At 37.1% G+C, this 22,187-nt stretch overlaps 1 protein-coding gene across 20 annotated transcripts in view; it reads right to left on the reverse strand.

Moving 5' to 3' along the window:
- Nucleotides 1-22,187, reverse strand: part of MPDZ (multiple PDZ domain crumbs cell polarity complex component) — a 162,605-nt gene that overhangs the window by 80,978 nt on the left and 59,440 nt on the right. For 5 of the 20 annotated variants that reach the window (XM_043566172.1, XM_043566180.1, XM_043566175.1 and 2 more), the window contains exons 9-18: nt 21,480-21,594; nt 21,056-21,144; nt 11,782-11,965; nt 10,941-11,012; nt 8,900-9,009; nt 6,316-6,462; nt 5,300-5,464; nt 3,899-4,084; nt 2,543-2,752; nt 771-887 (exon numbers count right to left, since the gene is read on the reverse strand). In XM_043566172.1, coding sequence (XP_043422107.1) covers nt 771-887; nt 2,543-2,752; nt 3,899-4,084; nt 5,300-5,464; nt 6,316-6,462; nt 8,900-9,009; nt 10,941-11,012; nt 11,782-11,965; nt 21,056-21,144; nt 21,480-21,594 — 1,395 coding nt within the window. Of the gene's footprint in view, nt 1-770; nt 888-2,542; nt 2,753-3,898; nt 4,085-5,299; nt 5,465-6,315; nt 6,463-8,899; nt 9,010-10,922; nt 11,013-11,781; nt 11,966-21,055; nt 21,145-21,479; nt 21,595-22,187 lie in introns of all 20 variants that reach the window. The other 15 variants (XM_043566171.1, XM_043566178.1, XM_043566168.1 and 12 more) reach the window with 5 other exon arrangements.

Consider the following 22,187-nt stretch of genomic DNA (forward strand, 5'->3'; position numbering starts at 1 on the left):
TAGAAGTAATGCAATAGGATATACAATCTGTTATATTTATGTTGTATAAATGCCACAAGTTTATTTATATCTAGTATTTACCTTTATATTTTAATTATTGCTATAGTATTGCCTCCTCTACCAGACTGTAAAGTTCTTAGGAGCAAGGTTCATGTGTTTACTCGTCAATGTGACCCCCAGTGGTCCACAAATACATTTATTCCAACAAATAATTTTTACATAGATCAAGTAAAAATAAAATTTTAATTAAAAAATTTCTAGCAAATCAGTGATGTTTACATTCTGTAATTTGAGAAAACATGGATTTTGACTATTTTGGAAACTTTTGTGTTCTTAATAACTGCACCAATTGATATATTTTCACATTATTTAAATATCAAGTGGAAAAAATACACTTGTTAACCTTGTTAACAGGTAGCCAAAACACCTGATTAATGACTGAATACTAAAAACAGTTACATAAATGCCTAGAAATGGCCCAAGTATGAAATTAAAACAATCGGGTGTTTCAACAACTTTTGGTATGATGTGAAGATTAATTCTACCAGTTGTCAGAATGCATTGCCAACTGAATTTCCTCCCCAAATCCAACAAATGGTTTTCACACATGATTTCTGAACTATGAGAACCACTGCAGTTGAAATTAAACTGTTTACTTTTCCAAAACATAATGAATAATGAGTAGAGTAAGATTTTAGACTATTTTGAAAGGCAAAATATAAGACTCATAAGATTTCTGAAAGAAAGCTTGATAAGTTGTGGCCACTAACCAGAGCCAAGTCAGCCCTGAAGAGGGCTTTGTCAGCCAACCCTTCCTCCTTGCAGGAGTGTGGCGAGTAGAGAAAGGAATCTTCCTTAGCAGAAACATAACCTTCTTCTGGTGAAAGCTGCAGGGAGAATGAGGCTCAGTGTTTGAGGATGAGGATGAGAGAGAACAGCAAGGAGGAAGAAGGAAAGCAGGGGAGGGGGATAGGAGAAGAACAGTCAGAAGAGAAGAGGAAAAAAAATGGGAAAGTTTTCAAATGATAAATATTCATATTTAAAGTTTTGATTTGTTAAATACAACAAGGATATTCTAATACCAACACATCAACTGTTAAATGAGAATCCCTTCTAACTTTTTCATTCTTCTTATAAAAGATCATCCAAATCAATAATTTTTTATATTATAGTAATCTTCTGGCCATTTTTATCTGCCAAATATTCTGGCTACACAATGACTTCTTAATATAAAAATAAGTAAGGCACTTTTTAGGTGTTAAGATATAAAGGAAGCTGCATGAAAAAAAAAAAAAGAACATTAAAAAGAAGGATCAACTTCTAGCTGTCATCCTTTACTAGAACATGATTATAAAGCATGTGATTTACTTGACAAGGAATGTGAGTGACCTCTACAGTGAAGCCTCTCAATTGAGCATGGTTTAAAAAAACACACAAAAATTCTCTCTGTAGACAATCTGCTTATATTATAGACCCAATATAAGGATATTGTAACTGATCACACTGACAGAAAACCTAACATTTTTATTTCAATCTCAAATAAAATAGGCTAAAATCTTCAGATTGCCTTGCCCACATCACCCTGTATTAATAACATATGCAGAACTTGCCTCCTTTTCTCTGTTTTCATAAATATATTTTCATAGGCTACCAAAGTTCACTTTGTAATACAAAGTGAGGCATGAAAAATTTAATTAACATTGCAAATATATTAATAAAGCTTACTATTTGAACAAATGCTTTCATAAAGTCAGCAAATTGTTATTTGATGTTTAGGCAAATACACCTCTGTGTTTGTGTTTTAAGAAAGGTGTATTTGCCCTTTCACTTAAAATAGATTTATACACTGAAAAAGCCCTCCAAATATTGAGAATGTCTCTAATATTTATTTGCAATTCAGTGATAAGTGCTATGTTGTAATCATTATACCTAATAAACATACTGACATTATGTAGTATGAACTGATTAGTTGTTTTTAATACTGTACTAATTAATAACAGGAGGGCTATTTCCTCCCAGGAGGAGAGCCAGAAGCTGATGAACCTACTGTGAAAAGTTCAATTTCTTGCTCTGCAGTAATTAGACAAGAAATGTGTTGAAATCAACAGAATGCAGGACCTTAAACCACACTGACAGAGATTCTACTTTATTCCACTATAATTAAAGATTCCACTGTCAGTTGTTAATGCTATTAATTTCTCTAATACCCCACTACATTGGTATAGATGTTTTAAGGCATATTTCTTTGAAAATACTCATTTGATACTCATCGTGACCTTACTACCCAATAAAAAAAAGATCAAAAGTGAACTACAAAACTATAATTTTAAAGTTACAAATTTATTTCTGAATTGTCAGTTTTCTTCACTTTTTAAAAAAATATTACTCAAAATTAAATCTATACTCATAGAGCCAATAACCATCTTGGTCAAAATTACCAAATGTCATGATTCATTCACGAGAACACCTTCCGAAGCTAACAGTAGGCCTGAAAGCCATTTTGTTTACAAATTTAAAAAATCAGTAAAACATGAATTCTTACGGGTAAAGGCTTGGCTACTCCAATTCTCACAGTTCCTGAGGGCGCACCCTTCAGCGCCTGCACAGCTTCCTCAAGACTGCTGTTTTCCAAGTTAACATCATTGACAAACATGAGTCGATCTCCAGGAAGAAGTCGACCATCCTTTTCGGCAATGCCCCCAGGCACCAAAGAACGAATTACAATCACAGTGCTTGCTGGATCAATGGGATCCTGACAAAACGAGGGGAAAAAAAAAATAAGGTAGCTCCTTTTTACATGGGGGGAGGGTGGTGGTGGTGGTGGTGTGGGAGTTTTTATAGATTGGTCACTCTGAATTGTAATGGATGGGTACTCATTTCAAATGTCTCAAAAAAGAATTTCAAGCACCACTTCTGAGGAATGAGTGGGGCAAAGGCTGTCTCCGTTTTGCAGAGTGCAGAAGGAGTTCCCCCTGAAGGACGGCATCCTCAAGTACCAAGCTGTTCCCGAGGAGACCTCATCACTGTACAGATCCCTTTAAACTTGTAATTTGAATTTTCGATAAGCTGCCCAATTTTATAACAGGCTTTTGAGGCCAGACATCAGATACAGGATTATTAACAGCGTTTGTTAAGTAGGATGCTACTGCTGTGGAGTGTACTGAATGACGGTCAGGCCTGCCTTCTTGAAATGAAGACATCTAGAAAGAGTCCGTACAGTAGTATGTGACGATGCAGCGTTCAGATACACAGCAACAAGGCTCTGCAATCAAGCCCCATGAAGAACACAACTCCCATGAGTCCTCAGAGATGGCTCTCCGGGTTCAGTATTAATTAATGAGAAGCAACAGCTGTGCTCTTGCACCCGGCATAAGCATTTCCTCAGTTACTCAGCACAGAACACAATGCAGGGTAAGGGTGGAGGCCACACTTGACCAATGTAAGCTTATTCGTAAATTTAGTCATTTAGTCAAATGACAGGAATCCATATCCAGTTAGAACTCAGTCATTCACTACAGACAAAAGAAATAAGTATTTAACACTTTCAGTCTTACCACTAAAGTATGAACTATCAATTATGAGCAAGGGAATAAGAATAATTTAGACATACTCCCCAAATAACAAAAAAAAAAAACCTCTATTTCTAGGATATTCCTAAAATGTATTTGTAAGCTCTTCAAATTCTCAAGGCTGAAATCTAGAAGAGCTCCATGAATTCAATGTTAAAAGAACCCTTCATGATAAATGAATCCTATATATCATCATTTGGAAAGATTTGCTAGAAACAAGGAAATGTCTTTGAAAACTAAAATATTAACTGATTTTTCTATTATCCACAATATACCTTTAGTATTGTATCATTTTTTTTAAAAAATTGTTAAAAACAGGATATATTTACCTGATAATCTAAGATGCTAAACCCAAGTCCTTTGTTTCCTTTCTCCAGCTCGATATGCTGAACATCAGCCTCCCACATGGCCAAAGGTCCTTGAACCTCCGCCGCATTCTGACCCACGTCGGTCATCACCAGCGCAGGATCCTCTGTCTCCGAGGACCCGGTGAACTCGCCCAGATCTACGTGCGGCTGCGTAACAGACCGGGCAGCTCTTATTTCAGAGGCACTAGTTTAGCAGACACATACCAACACTACAAGGGAAAGGGAGAGGCCCTGCATCTGTCCAGAATAAAACACCCACAAATAACGGTAGCAACAGCTTACCATGAAACCTTTGCAAATTAAGGCAGTCATTATTGAAAGTTGTTACAGAGGAAGAAATACCTAACTTGGAACAGGCATTAAAAATGTATGGTTCAAAGATCACCTATAAAAATACACAATGGTTACATCTCAGCAGCAGGACTGTGGGCGGTTTTCACTTTTTTTTCATCAAGTGTCTGAATCACCTCTACAGTCAGAAACAAAATGTAGATCTATTTTGATATTAAAGAAAAGGAATTCTTATGATAAATAACAACAATTGGAAAGGAAACGGCTATACGTAAAAGTTTTGTACTCTCGGCAAACAAAGGTTCTAAAATGTTGTGACTTGTGCATGTGATTATTTCATGAATAAATTAGCACGCACAATAAGACAAGATGTGAAGTCAGACTGGCCTGGGCTTAAAGATGGGGTCTATGATTTCTTACTGTGTTGCCTTGAGCAATATTCTTAAGCTGGACTTCAGAGTTACCCATTTGATAAAAGTTTTGTGGATTAGAGGAGGTAACATTTATAAAGCATTTGGCACAGAAATAGGAATACAGAATGTTAGCTTCTTTCAGTAAAAATATATTAAAGTGAACCTAAATTAATTCAATTTTGTTTATCTGTATGAACATAACAAATTCAGGAAAGGCATGTTTTTGATGATGAAATTCTAGTTGATATGCTACCTTTGCTGTTAATTACTGCATATGCTAGGACCATGGATGCAAATCTGCCTACCTGCTTTATTGTAATAATCCCCTTTATACCACATTAAAATGTATACGGATATGCATGGTGCCAGACTGGTGTCTCTACAATTCAGAATTATGTTCCTTATTTACCCTGTTCTACTCATATGAATATTACATTCTTCAAAGTTTTCAGATTTACTCCACTGTACCGATTCCTGCAGTGTGATGTAAATCAAATCCTAACATCATGTCTCATTATACCTTAAATGAGATTTGACTAGACTACAGATTATGCAAAATTCAAATTCAAATACCAAATGAAAGAAGAAAGGCTTAAACACATTTTAGACGCCATTTAGGCTTCCCATTATTGATTCCGAGTGGTCTCAGATCTAATACCTTTTCTGCCAGTTCAATATCACATAAGTCCAGGCTATCCAATTCTGACTGGGGGGTGGGCGGTACAGTCCGTCGACAGCACACCATTGTCACTTCTATGGGCAATTCTTTCAAAATATTCACCACATCTTGGTGATTCTCCCCAAGCAAAGTTATGCCATTCACCTGTGCAAAAAGAGAAGTTGCTCAAGAGGGAACATTTCATAACATGAATATTCCTTTGAAATCAATCTTTTATTAAATAAATAGGGATTTTACTCCAGTGATTACCATCGTTCTGCTGTGCTCGGAACTACAGTCACCTACATAGTTGACTTAAAACAACTCACATGCAATTTATAGTTGTGTCGGAAGATAATCACTATCTTCCACCCACATTTCATGTGCCAGTGTAGTAGCTGGGAAAGGGAGAAGTAATGATAAAAATACCCAGGGATGAAGGGATAAGGAGGGGATTATTTTACAAAGTGACATTTCATATCATTAAGCGATAAATTACAAGGGAAAACAGTACATACAGCGTGCCAGTATGCTTTTCAAAGCCGGGGGAAAGAATATATTCAAATTTTCTTAGTTATTCCTTAAACATATCTGGAAGACGGCACAGTACCAGATATAACAGTAGTTACTTAATAAAGGGTAATGAGAAGTGACTGGATTGTTCACTGCCCATCTTTACGTTTTTTTGTGACTCTGAAACATGTACATGTATTATCTAGTCTAAAAAATGAAAAGATGTTTAACATTTTTAAAAAAGAAAGTGTTTATGGTTCTCTGGACTAAAACAAACCAAAAAATACCCAGCATGGAATTATGTGTGAAGATCGATGTACGTACAGATTTGAAATTTCTACTTTTGGTGGGTTTTTACTCGCATTATTTTTCTCAAGTACCCTTTGGAGAGGAAATTTACAATAAGAACTTACTTATTATGCATACTATTATTACACATTGAGACCCCTGCAGCCTTTTCAGAAGTTTACTTAAGGGGATAAAGGAATGGAATAGCTCTTTACTTCCAATAGCTCATCTCCACTGAAAAGCTTCCCACTGTGTCCAACAGGACCTTCTGGTAGAACAGATCGGATAAAGTGATGTCCCACTGTTGCTTCCAGACTTATCCCCAACCCACTGCTCTCACTGAACTTGATCACGTGGGCCACCTGAAAGGAGAAAATCATCATGAATCTAGCACTTTTTTCATTTGTTTTTTTTCCCTCATGTATATATTTTATGTTCACCCCAAAACAGTCAACTTTCTCACAAAAGCTTCAAAAATCTTATTGTAGAGCTGCAAAGCTTTGGAGCTTTGCCTCTGAAGGATTATTGATTATCTGTCAGCTCTAGGAACCAACACAAACCCCGAAGGAGGAGCCAGGTGCAAGCATCCAAGATACTCTGCAGTGCCTAGAGATGCTGGTAACAGATGGAGGGTCGTCTAAACTACCATGGATAAAATCAAATGCCTGAGCTCCAACAACAGTATAGAAAAGACACATACCTAGCATTTAAGCTATGTCCTAGGGACCACGCTGACCCATTGCACAGATTATCTCATATGCCTCTCATAAATAATTCCAATGTCTATCCTTGTTTCCCAAATTAGGAAAATGAGGTTCAGAGAGGGTCCTTTTCCCAGAGTCACACAGACAGCTCTAAAAGAATTTTGAACCTGAAGCAGTCTGAACCTGGAGCCCACACTCCTGACCTTATGCTGTGTCAACAACCGACAACGGTCTTTAAAAGTGAATCAAAGCTTGGGGTGCCTGAGCGGCTCAGTTAGTTAAGCATCCGACTCCTGATTTCAGCTCAGGTCATATCTCGCAGTTCATGAGTTCGAGCCCCACGTGTGGCTCTGCACTGACAGCGCAGAACCTGCTTGGGATTCTCTCTCTCCCTTTCTCTCTGCTCCTCCCCCACTCTCTCTCTCCCTCAAAATAAATAAATAAACTTAAAAAAAAAGTGAACCAAAGCTTAAAATAGGAGAATGAACTTCCTATTTCCCACTATTACACTAAATAATGAAGAATGTTAGGAAATCACCCACTTTCACAAAGAATCCAATCATTATAATATTAAAATCAGAAGGTATACCAATGATTATCTACTTTGGTCCCTTTATTTTACAGTTCAAGAAACTAAGGGATAGAGGGGCTGAGATTAATTTTTTTTTAATTAAAGATATTTTTTTAATTAAAAAAAGATCTCTTTCAAATCTTGCTAATGTGTGCAGGGCTATTATCAGAAACTGCATCATCCAATTTTGAAATCTGCTGGATGAAATCCTTCTAACTCCTTAAAACCCAATTTAAATGTCACTTCCTCTGAGCAGCTCTCCAGGTCCCTCTCGGCTAATGTCCATCAATCCTTCTTTCTACTATACCACTCCTCTTATGACTACATTTATTCTGTATAATCACATAGCAAACAACTTAAAGTCAGATCTATGTCTTTGTTCAATGAAGGCCAATAAATAGCTTAGCTCTTGCTTACAGCATGCTTTGCCCTTGACACATAACTGGGAGTGCTACCAGATTACTGGACAATGAGCATGAAAGGCAGCCAAAAGTTCAAGGTCCTGTGAGCAAGTGGTTCCTTAAAAGGTTCCCTTCACTGTTCAATTACCCACGAAGAAGTGCAGTCTGGTTATTTGTCCCAGCCATGTTAATCCCAGACCAAAGAAGGAATCTCCCAACTTTCTTTTCATGCCAAATTAACCACAGTTAAGCTGGACCTTATTGTATTCTTCCCTGACTTGATTAGAACAGAAGCTGGACTTCTTATTTGTTAACCATCTTGAGTTTAAAAAAAAAAAATCATTGTCATGAAGATTCAATGAAACACTAAGAACACCGCTTAGCACAAAGTGCTCAATAAATGCTAGTTACTATTATATGACATCTGTTCTTTGATCTCTTCTAATCTAGAGTTGTTTGAATATTATAAACAATAGGAAAAATTCTACTTAACCTAGTATTTTATTTTTCCTTTTGAAAACTGTGAAATTTGCTGGTGTACATCTCAAGACTGATAATTTGGGTCACAATTGTTAAGTCTCATTTCAGGACAGCAAATCATGATTGCTGTATGAGATATGCAAACTGTTAATAAACATAAAACATTCACTGTGGCATAAGTGGTATGAAAAGAGAATGCAGAATTAAGCCTCTTAAGGAAAATATATATGTAAAGGAAAAATGTGGGAAAAATCCTCTTACAATATTATATATGGATCATGATGATTTTTTTTTACCTTTAAGTAAATTCTGTCATTCTATTCTGATCCTTTCTCTAAATCCCAGACTTAAGAATAAAAACAAAAAAACAAACAAACAAAAAAACATTCCTCTTGTCGAAATATTGGTGAATTACAAGTCCTAAATTTTTCAACCCATTTATCTCAGTTCCTTTGTTGCTATCCAACTTTCTCCTACCTAAATTTTTTAATACAGGAATCAATGCATTTAGGTCTTCAAAAAAAGTCCTGGGCATTTGCTACTTCTCTAGGTCTCTTTATGAAGATCATCTTTATTTTTGTCATGAATTTCCTGCTCAAATACAGTTACAAGTTAGGAAGTTAGGGAGGCTAAGCTAACCTACCACTATTTCATAATTAATTCCCATAATCCTTTGCCACTTCGTCAGCAGGGCAGCTTCCTGTTGTTGTGGGTCTTCTGTTTCTTCCATCTCTGCTGCCAATAATGGATACCCTGAAATAGTCAACACAATGACGTTAGTGACAAACTACAAAAATCTCCATATTTTAACATTCTATATGAGAGACACTGTGATTAGAACCTGTCTGTTGTAAGCAAGTCTGACTCTTCACCCAGTATATGTTACCCTTATTTTTTATTAAAAGATAACTGACAAACAATACCCTATTAGTTTCAGGTGTGTATCATAGTGATTTGATATTTTCATACATTATAAAATGACCCCCACAGTAAGCCTAGTTATCATCTGTCACCATATAAAGCTATTACAATATTACGGACTGTATCCCCTATGCTGTACAATGCATCCCCATGACTTAACCAAAGGTGTACCTTTTAATCCCTGTCTCCTATTTCGTTTGCTCCTGAACCCCTCCTCATCTTGTATCAAACAGTTGTTTCCTATATCTATGGGTCTATTTAATTTCTTTTGTTTGTTTGTTGTCTAAGGATAAGCACTAGGGTAGATGCATTTGGATCATTTAGAAGCTTTTCCCTAGTTTGTGTAAAAAAGAATTTGGGACTTCTAATTCTAAGTCTAGAGCCTCTCCCACCCATCCTCCCACACACATATGCACATTCACAAGCAAAGACGTGGTCTGGGCCTTCGAGATGATCCCCCACACCCATCCCTATGTACTGTCTCAAGTTTCATGCTCTAAAAGCTTTTTATTCTTTCCTGCTACTCTTGATACTCACTTTAGCCTAAATAATTTCTTCACCTACTTGTTTAAAAATGGCAGAGTGCAATTAACACATATGAATCCTACACATCACACTCTCAGGATATTACTGCAAACACAAATATTCTTTTAAAATAATAAAAGTAAAGCAAAATTTTCAGCAGAAAACAAAACCTGTTAATAATGGAGTAGATACTTTAAAGAACCACAAAGCTCCAAAGGAACTATTAACAGGAAGACCACTCTTGGACTCTGTTCAGTAGATGTAAGTTACCAAAGCGCCTAAAGCAATCTGACAGCTAAGGAAAGCACATAGCTCCCAGCCTAAAAAGATGGCAATAATATTCTGGCATAATTATATATTAAAACAATGATGCTCTAAAAAATGTTTAAATGGCTCGATGAAGTCTACATTTATACTGAAAGAAATCTCAGAAAAGTTTAATAATTTCTCCATACAATTCCTTTCCAAACCAATTCCCCAATATTAAGATTTAGAATTTATGAAAAATTGACAAGGAAAAGCCTCCCAAAATAGAACGGTTTCATTCCTAAGAGCTTATGCTTTAAAAGAAGATTTTCATGTTTCTTTTAAAAATACTTCATAATTTTATTATTGCTTGCTCAATAAGATATGAACATGATGGCTATACTGAAGTAAGGGGACTGATACAAAACCTTGTACATAACTGACTGATTCCTAAAGCCCTCTGGTTTCAAAAATATGTAAGACAGACTGGGGTTCCTGGGTGGCTCAGTCAGTCAGGCATCTGACTTCAGCTCAGGTCATGATCTCACAGTTCATGGGTTCAAGCCCCGTGTCACGCTCTGTGCTGTCAGCTCAGAGTCTGGAGCCTGCTTCGGATTCTGTGTCTCCCTCTCTCTCTGCCCCTTCCCCGGCTCATGCTATCTTTGTCTGTCTGTCTGTCTGTCTGTCTCTCTCTCTCTCTCTCTCTCTCTCTCTCTCAAAAATGAAAAAACATTAAAAATTTTTTAATTAAAAAAATATGTAAGAAAGAACATACGACCATAAAATATGCCAGCTATAAATGAACTATTTTAATCTGTTAGAGAAATTAATCCTATCTACAAATAAAGACTTAAAAACATCTCTTTTTCTTTCATGATAGATTTTTTTTAGTAATTTACAATATATCCATAGAGGCTTAATCACATTTGCAAAAATCATTTCTGTAAAAAACAAACAATAAAGAACGTAATAACCTGGCTCCAGGTGTTTACCTTCTTCTTCAATTGGTAATATGCTGGTGTTTCTACTCAAAGATGAAGAGTCTTCATCTTTTTCATAATTTTCTTAAAGATAAGAATATTTTAGTAGTTACATCTATGATATAATCAAGCACATGACGTTTTTCAAATCCCACTCTATTTATCTGAAACCCTCAATGAGTGTTTTTTTGTAAGTAAACCTTTCAAAACAACCACCTGTACTTAAAGGGAAGTTCTCCTGTGACCTCCCAATTTCCTAGTTCTGCAATGAACAGTATATGGCATAAATACCAGAATGGTCAACAGTTTGAGAAATGAAATAGCATTTTCAAACCAAAAGCCTGGCTTCTACTAACAAACTCTAACACCAGTCAGCTACCTGGGGATTTCACTAATTTTCAGAGATTACTGAAAATGTACTAACAGCTTATAAAAGACATTTCTAAATGTGTTATTAAAGTAGATTCCTTCAGGGGAAGGCTGGATGTTTAGAAACATGAGGCTTGCATACATACACAGCCCAGGCCGAAAAGGTTCCCCCTAAAGGGAAAGAAAACATGGCAATGAACCCAAAAGTAAGGCAGGGACAGAAGGATAGATGCACGTTTCCGACTCTGAAATGGGGACTGAATAAACAGGAAAGAAAGAAATTTGCTTTAATCGAGAGCCCATTTTATAGTCAACGGACACATCCCTGGTTCTCGTTAGTCCCAACTTCATCAAATTTCCTTTTTACTTGGTTCATAGTGAACAGTTTAGAAGACTAAAGACCATTCTTTAAATAATTTCAGAATTAGAAAAACATCTAAGGGATATAAGGGTCTAACTGAAAACCAGCTGAACCTGGCACTACCTTTGCTTCCGCTGGCATTCCCAGGAGACAAGACTGCGTCCTTCATGACATCCTCCCTTGACACCAGCTCAGTCTCTTGCTTCGTTCCTCTCCTCATTAGTGTCAGGTGCACAGTTGGTCCTGTGTGTCGCAACACCTCTACTGCTTGTTGATTGGTAAAACCCTGAAGGTTTGTGCCATCTACCTGTGATAAGAGCAACGTATGTTAAAAAATAAATGAATATTTGTATTACTGATTCACGTAATGCATGTTTACTGCTTGTTAGTGGGAAAAGAATGGGGCTGAGTGCTCCCCTAATTGCAGAATGGATGAACACCTGTTTGGGGACTAGTAATAACTTAGAGCGCTAGAATTACCCAGAAGAGTTTTGCTTTGCGTATTAGAAATTATGGTGTCTCGCTTCTAGATATTAGGAACCAACAGTTCCAGGGTGGGAATACTCTTTTATATTCCTCAGGTGATCCTGATACACAGTCAAGCTTGGAAATCAGTACTCTGCAGGATATAAAGTGTAGAAGACAGTGACAAAAGTAGTCCCTGACAGCACTGATGTATTCCAAAATCACACTTAACCTGGCTTTAAAAAAAGATGACAAAACTACCTTCCTTTTTATTTCTTTGCCTCTTCAAAAAATACATGGGGTTTTCCCTTTTTCTAGTTCACAAAGGATGAAACATTTGAAGATGCCACTGTGATCTTTCCAAACTGAAGATATGATCACATCGTCCCAACCCTGCCTTTGGTAGAATATTCCTTAGGTCAATTTTCCATACTGTGAACACAACTTAGAAAGACCTGTGTCAAGTGTCCCCAGCTGCACCACCAATCTCATCTGGCACGGGGCTGCCCACCCCTGTGCCCTCCAGCCCCCATACACGCATTTCCACTCCCACCCTGCAATGCTCCCCTTAGCCAGAAGACCTCTGCAGGTTCTGCTCCCCGAGTCTAGACTCTCTGGGCTCCCTCCAGCCCATGTTCTTTCTCATCTGTCCACCCAGAAAACACCTGTACTTGCTTCAGATGTCCGTGCAATAGTTACATGCAGAACTGAGCTATCATAAGGTCTCTGACTAACTCAAAGCCCCCTTTACCATTTCTCCCTCCCAGCATTAACCAGAATATTTTTAAAAAATTTTTAATGTTTACTGATTTATAAGAGAGAGAGAGGGAGAGAAAGAGACAGAGTGTGAGCAGGGGAGGGGCAGAGAGAGAGAGGGAGACACAGAATCTGAAGCAGGTTCCAGGTTCTGAGCTGTCAGCACAGAGCCTAAGGCGGGGCTCAAACTCAGGAACGGCAAGGTCATGACCTGAGCTGAAGTCGGACGCCTAACCAAATGAGCCACCCAGGCGCCCCTACCAGAACTTTAATTTTACAGTTTCTGTCATTATTAGGTTTGTGACTGCATACTCCAAAAGGACGGGCTCTGAAGTCACCAAAACATACCGCTGTCTATACAGCAGATATTCATCCCAAATGGGAATATAGAGTCATTGGTCCATTTGTCAAGGATTTATGTGTAAAGCAAATTACCTTTTGAATAAATAAGTGGTTTATAGCACCTTATTTTTTAAAATTTCATTGAAAATTATAAAATTTCAAAACTACATTGAAAGCAGTTTGGAAAAGTGTAACATATTTAATATTGAAACTCAAAGTCATTGATATTTCTTTTGCATTGTAAAATGGGTATAAAATGGCTGTGTAAGTGTCATGCTTTTCTAAGCACAGTGCTGGCCACATTAGGCACTGAAATGAATGAGAATTACAAGAGCTAGATCATGATCTCTAAGATATAATACCTTACTTCAGAGGTTTCTGAAAGGATATAAAAGGACTTTTAATTAAACATATTTTAAAATTCCATTTGTTTTATGTACACATATAACATATATACTAATTATATATGAAACAATATATATAATACCATATATATATACATATATGTGTATATATATATATAGACAGAGAGAAAGAGAAAATATATATCACATATGAATACATAAAGGGGGGAAGAAGAGGGAGAATGCAGTGTTTAATTGGGAGATACTCAAAAATCTAGAGACTTCTGATATAGATTTTTCTACATTTATCTAGATAACAATCTTACCCTTTGCAAGTTACTTAAAGTTGGCATAATACTTTTGAGTTTAGGTGTCTACCTCTCTTCTCTTTCCTCCTACCTTCACCCTGTTGATTCCCTTTTGGAATAACTAATAAAAATGTAACAACAGAGAAAACACTGCAACACAACTGGAAACCATGGAAAAATAAAAGTCCTTATGACAGTAACTTGGAGGAAACTTCTACTAGGAGTGGCCTGGACATGACTAGATCCAAAGCAGGCCAGTTGAATCTATGTGAAAGAATAGTTTGTTTGGTCTTTGAGAAGAAACTCCAGTAAAATCCAACAACAGTCTCTTATTAAAATGAGGTAGTCAGATGGTACCTGTGGATCTTAAGCAGTGATTCCACAAAATTACACCAAGTGCTAAAGGTTGCATACCATGCTGGGAGCATGCAGCAGCATGGAATTACACATATGCAATGACACCACACCCTACACACATGCACCCACACAACCCCAACCAACTCCTGGCTCCACAACAGACACAGAAAACAATCTCTCAGTACACAGGGGCAAAATTCCCCACTGTGATACCCCAGCACTGGTTTCATCTTTATTAATCTACAAGTGAAACTTAAATAAATTTAAATGTTCCCCTTCCTTCTTGCTCTGTCAATTCCTGAATCATCTGGACAAAACCAACACAATCTTTGGCAGAATCCATCTCAAATCCCATTTGTACAAGCACAATTCCTACTAAGAATGATGAAAGGTCACAGGATATGGAGGAAGATACCATGTCCAAAAGAAGGCGCTTGCACTGAGGCATCACTACAAACATCTTCCAATGAAATTGTTACTGTAGTGAACAGGAAAAAAGATATTTTCTGAAACTTCCCTCCAAAGGATTAATATTTCACTGCATTCACGGAAACATGGATTTAGTTATAAGGAAAAAACAAGTATCTACCAGAAAAGAAAAGGAAAGCTGTTACAACGAGGGCAGTCAACAGGATTTTAAATACTACAAAAACAGCCAGGTAATGGAAGGCAGGAGCATACAATGTTCCCCTATTTCAGAAGAAAAGAATAAGCAAAAAAATTATCAGAAAAGACTAAAGACATATATAGGCTGATCTAAAAATCAATATGAATGAAAAGAATTACAAGGAAAAGAGAATAAATGAGGAAAAAATAAGCAAAGAAATGATTAGGAGGTTAGGAAAATTTACCTTAGTCTACAAATAAAAGAGGTACATGAAAAACCAGAAAACAAATTTAAAAAACAAAACCAAAGAAAATGCTAACACTTAGACATATCCTGGTAAAATTCTTGGATTTCAAAGGTCAAAAGAAAAAAGAATCTGCCAGCATTTAGACAACAGAGTGAGCAGGTTACCCAGAGAATTTGTGGTAAAGAAATTACAAATCAAGAGTTTTACATTTAGTGTGATATATGTAAAACTGGAAATCATGGTTGAGATGCTAAGATGATTTATATCCTGTACCACAACGAGCTATGAGCAGGCCCATCAGGCAGAAATTTAAACCAAGTAGTAAGGATGAAAACGTACACACAGTTACGGCATAGAAGAGGTGGGTTGTGACAGGTCAGGAAAAATTAAAGAGGTTTGTTTTTTTTGTTTTGTTTGTTTGTTTGTTTAAGACAGAAGATGACTGTAAGTCCCCAAGCCACCCACTTAGATGTTTCACCCTTGGCCTCAAGTCAGAAGAGATCAGTCACCGGTAGTAGGGAAGGATGCAGTGGATTATGTCTAACTTCATCGGGAGGACAAGGGAGAGGCTGTTTAGTCGCTTTGACAGGGGAGCAAGAGAAAAATGGCTATTATGTTGATAAATGTCTGACTTTGGGCATAGACCTGAGGGAGGCCACACACGTGAGAAAGTCAGGCTCAAGCCATTTTGAAACCTACCCAAGAGTGCCCCTAGGGAATGATGGTACCCCAAAGACAATCTATGGAGTAGACTGCTGAGAAACCAGAGGCCAAAGGTAAGAAAAGTCAGATGAAAACTCCATCATCCGTCTTGGGAAGTTAAATCAAACATCTTCAGGAACCCATCTAGGACCTCCTAAGAATCCAAGAAGGAACTCTTAAGAAGCAGTTTTAAGCATATGCCAGGCTCACTCGGCACAAAACCATCTTACAGCAGAAGAGTCAAGGACAGTGTATCTGATTATCCTCCCTACACTTCCTTCTCTCACCTTTTATGGTGGTAGGGGCAGAACCTGCCATAAGAAGGTGAGGGAAAAAAAGAATAGCTAGGTAGGGAAAGATAAACTGGAGCATACACTCTCTATCCCTAGGTAAGCCATCACTTCAGGGCAAGCTTCCGCTACACCAGGGCTGTAGTTTAAAATTCAATTACTACTTAGGAGGAGAAATTTTCTATCTTTTCTTTTCTCTTTCTTTTTTTTTGGGGGGGGTGGGTTTTTGTTGTTGTTTGGTTTGTTTCTGTTTTTTGTTTAGAGAGAGAGAACAAGTAGGGGAGAGGGGCAGAGGGAGAGAGAGAGAGAGAGAGAGAGAGAGAGAGAGAGAGAGAGAGAGAGAAACCTTAAGCAGGCTCCACACTCAGTGCCGAGCCTAATGTGGGGCTCAGTCCCATGACCCTGGGATCATGACTTGAGCCAAAATCAAGAGTTGGACACTCAACCGAATGAGTCACCCAGGAGCCCGAAGAAATTTTCAGTCACTAAACTGGGACTGTGTTTAGTGATTCTCATTGGCCATAGGGCATTTTATTCTCTGAGAATGAGGTAAGCCATGATACTTGTATAAGATTTCTTCCAGAAGGAAAGGGAAAATCCTTCCCTATTAAAAATTAAACAGGAGGGGCGCCTGGGTGGCGCAGTTGGTTAAGCGTCTGACTTCAGCCAGGTCACGATCTCGCGGTCGGGGAGTTCGAGCCCCGCGTCAGGATCTGGGCTGATGGCTCAGAGCCTGGAGCCTGTTTCCGATTCTGTGTCTCCCTCTCTCTCTGCCCCTCCCCCATTCATGCTCTGTCTCTCTCTGTCCCAAAAATAAACGTTGAAAAAAAATTAATAAAAAAAATAAAAATAAAAATAAAAATTTAAAAAAACATAAAAAAAAAAGAAGATAAAAATTAAACAGGAATGTTGCAAAATCTTAAAAGTTGTTTAAGATTACCTCCCCTAAGTTTCTCTTATGGAATGTTTTTGTTATTCCCAGCCAAACTGTCCAAGGCAGCAGAAGAGATTCTCAGACAGAAAAGGTTTGGCAAGCCTACCAATACATTCTCTTTCCATAAAATTTACTCAAAACACTCTAGCTGATTGAGAGATTAATCAGATTTAAAATTTAAAGAAAGAAAACAGTGGCATACAAGATCCAGTGCTGAGGAACAAGTAAAATCCAAATCTAACAGTATTAGAGAAAAATCAGATGCTTCAAGTCAGCCTGTAAGAGACATAAAAAGTGGTATGTAATGCCAGGTGTTTATAACAGCAGAAAACTGTAAAAAACATTAGCCATCCGTGAATATGTACCGCTTAAATATATTACAATAGAACTACATGTGATGAGATGACTATACCTTCCAAGTATGTTTTTAAGTAAAATAAAAAATAAAAAGGTAAAACAGGGGCCTCTGGGTGGCTAACTCGGTTAAGTGTCCAACTTCAGCTCAGGTCATGATCTTGTGGTCCGGGAGTTTGAGCCCCACTTCCGGCTCTGTGCTGACAGCTCAGAGCCTGGAGCCTGCCTCAGATTCTGTGTCTCCCTCTCTCTTTGCCCCTCTTTCTCTCAAAAACAAATAAACATTAATTTAAAAAAAAGTAAAGCAAATATAATATGATCCTATTTAAATATACGTGGAATTTTTCTGAAATACTAATAGTGGTTTCTGTGAGGTTTTTCAACCATGTTCCAATGTTATGATCTTTAAACCTCAAAGACAAATATTAATCTAAAAACAAATGAACATGTTACCACCAGGATAGTAAAGAGAATAAGAAAAAAATCATAAAAATCTCAACTTTGAGGCTCACTTAGGTTGCAACTTTTCATCTATAATAGATTTTTATTGCTCAACTCTTTCAAAGCTCAATTTCATTTTTAAAAATCAAATGCACATTATTTTGTCAATAGCAATAAAGTCCAAGTATGGTAAAAACAAAAACAAACCAAAACCTGCATTCTTCCTTTACTTTCAAAATTTGATGACCTCAATTTAAAACCATTTCCCCTTTTACCCAAATGTTAGATAGAGATGGTACCAGTACAAAAGAAATTGCTGTAATGGAATAATCATGGAACGAGATTTCAGTTCCAATTTCTCAGTATCTTCATCTGTTATATGGGAATAAGGGTGCGATTTCCCCCAAATTACAGTGCCCGAGCACTTTACACTGGGAAGGAACCCAGAAGCTGGTATTATTAACAGACGGAAGAAGTGATTCACCAACATGAAAATCTCAGGCCTTCCCGAGAGCACTTTCTGTTCAATATCATTACACTCATCACACACATGAGATGAGGTCACCAGAGCCCAAAATAGGGCCCCGGGTGGCCGTGGTCTGTCATTATCACAGGCAGAGTGAAGACGTGGCTTCAGACCCAATGGTACCACAGGGCACCGGAACTACACGCAACAGCAACAGAACCGCCTATGTGCTCCCTCGAGGAGAGCTCCAGTAACCTCACAATGCACAGGGCAGACACGACAATCAGCAGGAACAGTTACAGGAGAGAATCACTAGTTGAAACAACTTGAAAACCCCAATCAATCATAATTCCACATTGCTTTTAGCAAAGACCTCTATATATCAATCTAAAAAGAATGAGATGCCTGGGTGACAGAGCCTGCTTAAGATCCATTCATTCATTCATTCATTCTCTCTCTCTCTCTCTCTCTCTCCTGCCCCACCCCTACTTGCACTCCCTCTCTCTCTAAAAATAATTTAAAATTTAATTAATTAATTAATTAAATGGAATGAGTATATGATCTCATCAGATGACAAGTTTGGTCAACTTTTTAAAATACAATAGAATCCCTTGATCAAATAATTCTTATACGGAATACCAATATACCAGAATAAAATGGAGTCAACTGCTCTATTCCCTACCCTGTAATAGTCACAGTGAAACCCTAGGGGTCAACAGATCACAATGTGTGAAACAGGAATCTTATAGCAAAATTGGTTTAATGTTATAAAATACTTCCTCACAATAGTAAGAAACAATTTCTCAATTTTCTCACCACCTCAACAACTACAAAACAAAAACAGAGTATAGCACAGCTTCAAACAGCTGTTGCCAAAACAGAAACTGAAAAGCAAAGACTGCAGTTGTGAAAACGCAACCAGGGTGAAGAATGCCACCACCAACATCGCAACAGTCCACAAGATGGCGACATTCACAAAAATTCATGCATGAGCAAAAGCACTGCAGGAAGTTTCTTTAGAGACTGAGATGCTTGCAACTTTGAAGAGCAGATTGCTAAAAATTAAAACTCAGAACACTGATGACAGTGAAGACAAGTGATTTTATTGAAAGCAAGAAAACAGAGGAAGGGTGCTTCTACTTTCTCCTCAACAATGCCCTTTATTACTGACCTTATGTGAGCAAAACCGTATATGAATTTCCACTTTTATAAGAATGAAAATGACAACAAGTTTGGAGGGAAGCTATTGTGAGACTCTTTAAAATGTGCAATCATTTCAGGTTTTCAGGAAGTATCTGCCTAATTAATAAAACGGTACTTCTATGTCTAGTGTATATTAATTATGTTAATTAAATTACAGGTATATTAATTACTCATCTGGTCTTCCTAAAAACTACACACGGGAAGTTTCCTTATCCCTATTTTGTAGGTGAAAGAAGCTTACTAAACAGTTATCATGGGATCCAGCAACTCCACTCCTAATTATATACCCAAGATAAATGAAAACATACATCCATACAAAAACTTGTACATGAATGTTCGTGGCAGCATTATCCGTAACCGCCAAAAAGCAGAAATGACCCAAATGTCCATCAACTGATAAATAGGTAAATAAAAGGTGGTATATCCCTACAATGAAATATTATTCAGCTATAAAAACAAATGAAGAATTGATACATGCTATAACATGGATGAACCATGAAAACATGCTAGGCGGAATAAACCAATCACAAAGGATCACATGTTGGGGTGCCTAAGTGGCTCAGTTGGTTAAGCGTCTGGCTTCGGCTCAGGTCACAACCTCGCAGTTTGTGAGTTTGAGCCCCGTGTCGGGCTCTGTGCTGACAGCTCAGAGCCTGGAGCCTGCTTCGGATTCTGTGTCTCCCTCTCTCTCTGTGGCCCCCTTGCTTGCGCTCTCTTTCTCTCTCTCAAAAATAAAGAAACATTTAAAAAAAAAGAAACACAAAGGACCACATATTGTATAATTCCAACTCTCACAGGCTCTCTCTCTCAAAAGTAACTGAACATTTTAAAAACAGCTTTCTAATGGATTAAAATACGTATCTTAGGGAGGAAAAAAGAGTACATTAGCTATGTTTTCAAGTTTTAATTCAGTATTGGATATGGTTTTTGGGGTCTATGTCTATGCACTCTCTCTTTTCCTCCAAAATAAAAAAAAAAGTAGTTTTCATTTTGTGTTAAAAAGAAAATACAGTGGTTAAAACTCATGCATAGGATACAGCCAACCAACCTAAGTGGCAAGCACAACTGCATCTTCAGAATAGGTTTCAAGAAGTGAACAGGTATACTTAGTTTGAAGCCCAAGAAGAAGTTGTAATGTAGAAGCAAAGGCAGAGAGATAAGGGCACCTCTTTTTTTTTTAATTGTGGTAGAAAACACAAAACAAAACAATTTAGCATCTTAATCATTTTCACATGCACAGTTCAGTAGTGTTAAGTTTATTCACAGTGTCATACAATAGATCTCCAGAATGTTTTCACTTTGCAAAACTGAAACTCTGTACCCATTAAACAACAGCTCCCCAATTGGCCCTCTATTCAAAATCTTGCAATGACGATTATATTTCTGAGTGTGACTATTTTAGGTACCTCATATAAGTGGAAACACACAGTACTTGTCTTTTGGTGACTGATGATAGCCTCAAATTACCAAAAAGCTTAAATTAGTATGGAGCTAACAGTAGTTCCCAAAACTGAGTAAACTATGAGAATGCACTTCTCAACCATGAAAATTAACAAAGCTCTTATTAAATGTGTTACTTACTGCTATAATTTGGTCTCCAATTTGGATTCTTCCATCATGTTCAACAGCACTGCTCTTTGTAATGCTCTTTACAAAGATTCCTGAAGGCTCTAAGATTAGAAATAGGGTTTTTAGATTTTATTTTTTACTATTTACAAAGCACACTCAAAAACTATACATCTTTCATTCTCCAAATATGAAGTCCTAATTATGAATAATTATAAATCAACAAGCCACACAAGCAAAACCAACAGAGACTTAGGCTAGAAAATATGACAATGATTTTGTCTGTCAAATACAGTATCTGAGTTTCCTACACTGAAGTTTTCAATCAGTTTATCCAACAATCTGAAAATACATAATAATGTTGATTCAATGTTTCATAAGACAAAGAAAAGATATGAGAGGCAATTCTCAGGTAGAAAAAAAAAGTGTTTAAAACTACCTAATTTCTTATCTCCAATGTAACCAGCAATGGTAATTCCTAGTCCTTGGACATTTTTAGTGAGTTCTACATCAAATGTCTCACTTTCTTCACTTTTCTGAGTAGAAGCATCAACCTAAAATAAAATTGGTACACAAATAGAGCAATTAGACATGTAAACAAACAAGATAAACTCAAAAAGCAACAACCTTTATCTAAGAATAATACAATGTAATTAGATGGCAAATAACTCTGCTAGAGAATTATAGCAGGCACTACTCCTTCAATGTTGACAACATGAGCTGTCCATTACATTTTTACTCAAAAGGAATGTCAGCAGTAAGGGTGAACACCCCCTTATCAGAGAAATACATAATTATTTGTGTGTACAATTTTTTTAAATCAAATAGTCTGTTATTAACAAATTCTATTTTTAGAGATGGTTTATATTCATTTCCACAATTGAAAGAACTCATATTTTGAATTCAGATCAACAAGTTCAAATCCAGTTTTGCCACTGAACTTTTCTAAGCATCGCTTGGCTCAACTGTCTATCAGGAATAAGAATAACAAGCCCAGCTAACATTTACTGAGTGGTTTCTATGTAACAGACACTTGACTTGTCTTAGTTAATTTACTCCTTAGAACAAGCCTATGAGGTTAGGTACAATTGATAAATTCTTCTCTGGGGAAACTGAGGAACATAAACCTTACCAAAGACAAGCAGCA

The sequence above is a fragment of the Prionailurus bengalensis genome, chromosome D4 (genome assembly GCF_016509475.1).
Source record: "Prionailurus bengalensis isolate Pbe53 chromosome D4, Fcat_Pben_1.1_paternal_pri, whole genome shotgun sequence".
In the NCBI taxonomy this organism is placed as follows: Eukaryota; Metazoa; Chordata; class Mammalia; order Carnivora; family Felidae; genus Prionailurus; species Prionailurus bengalensis.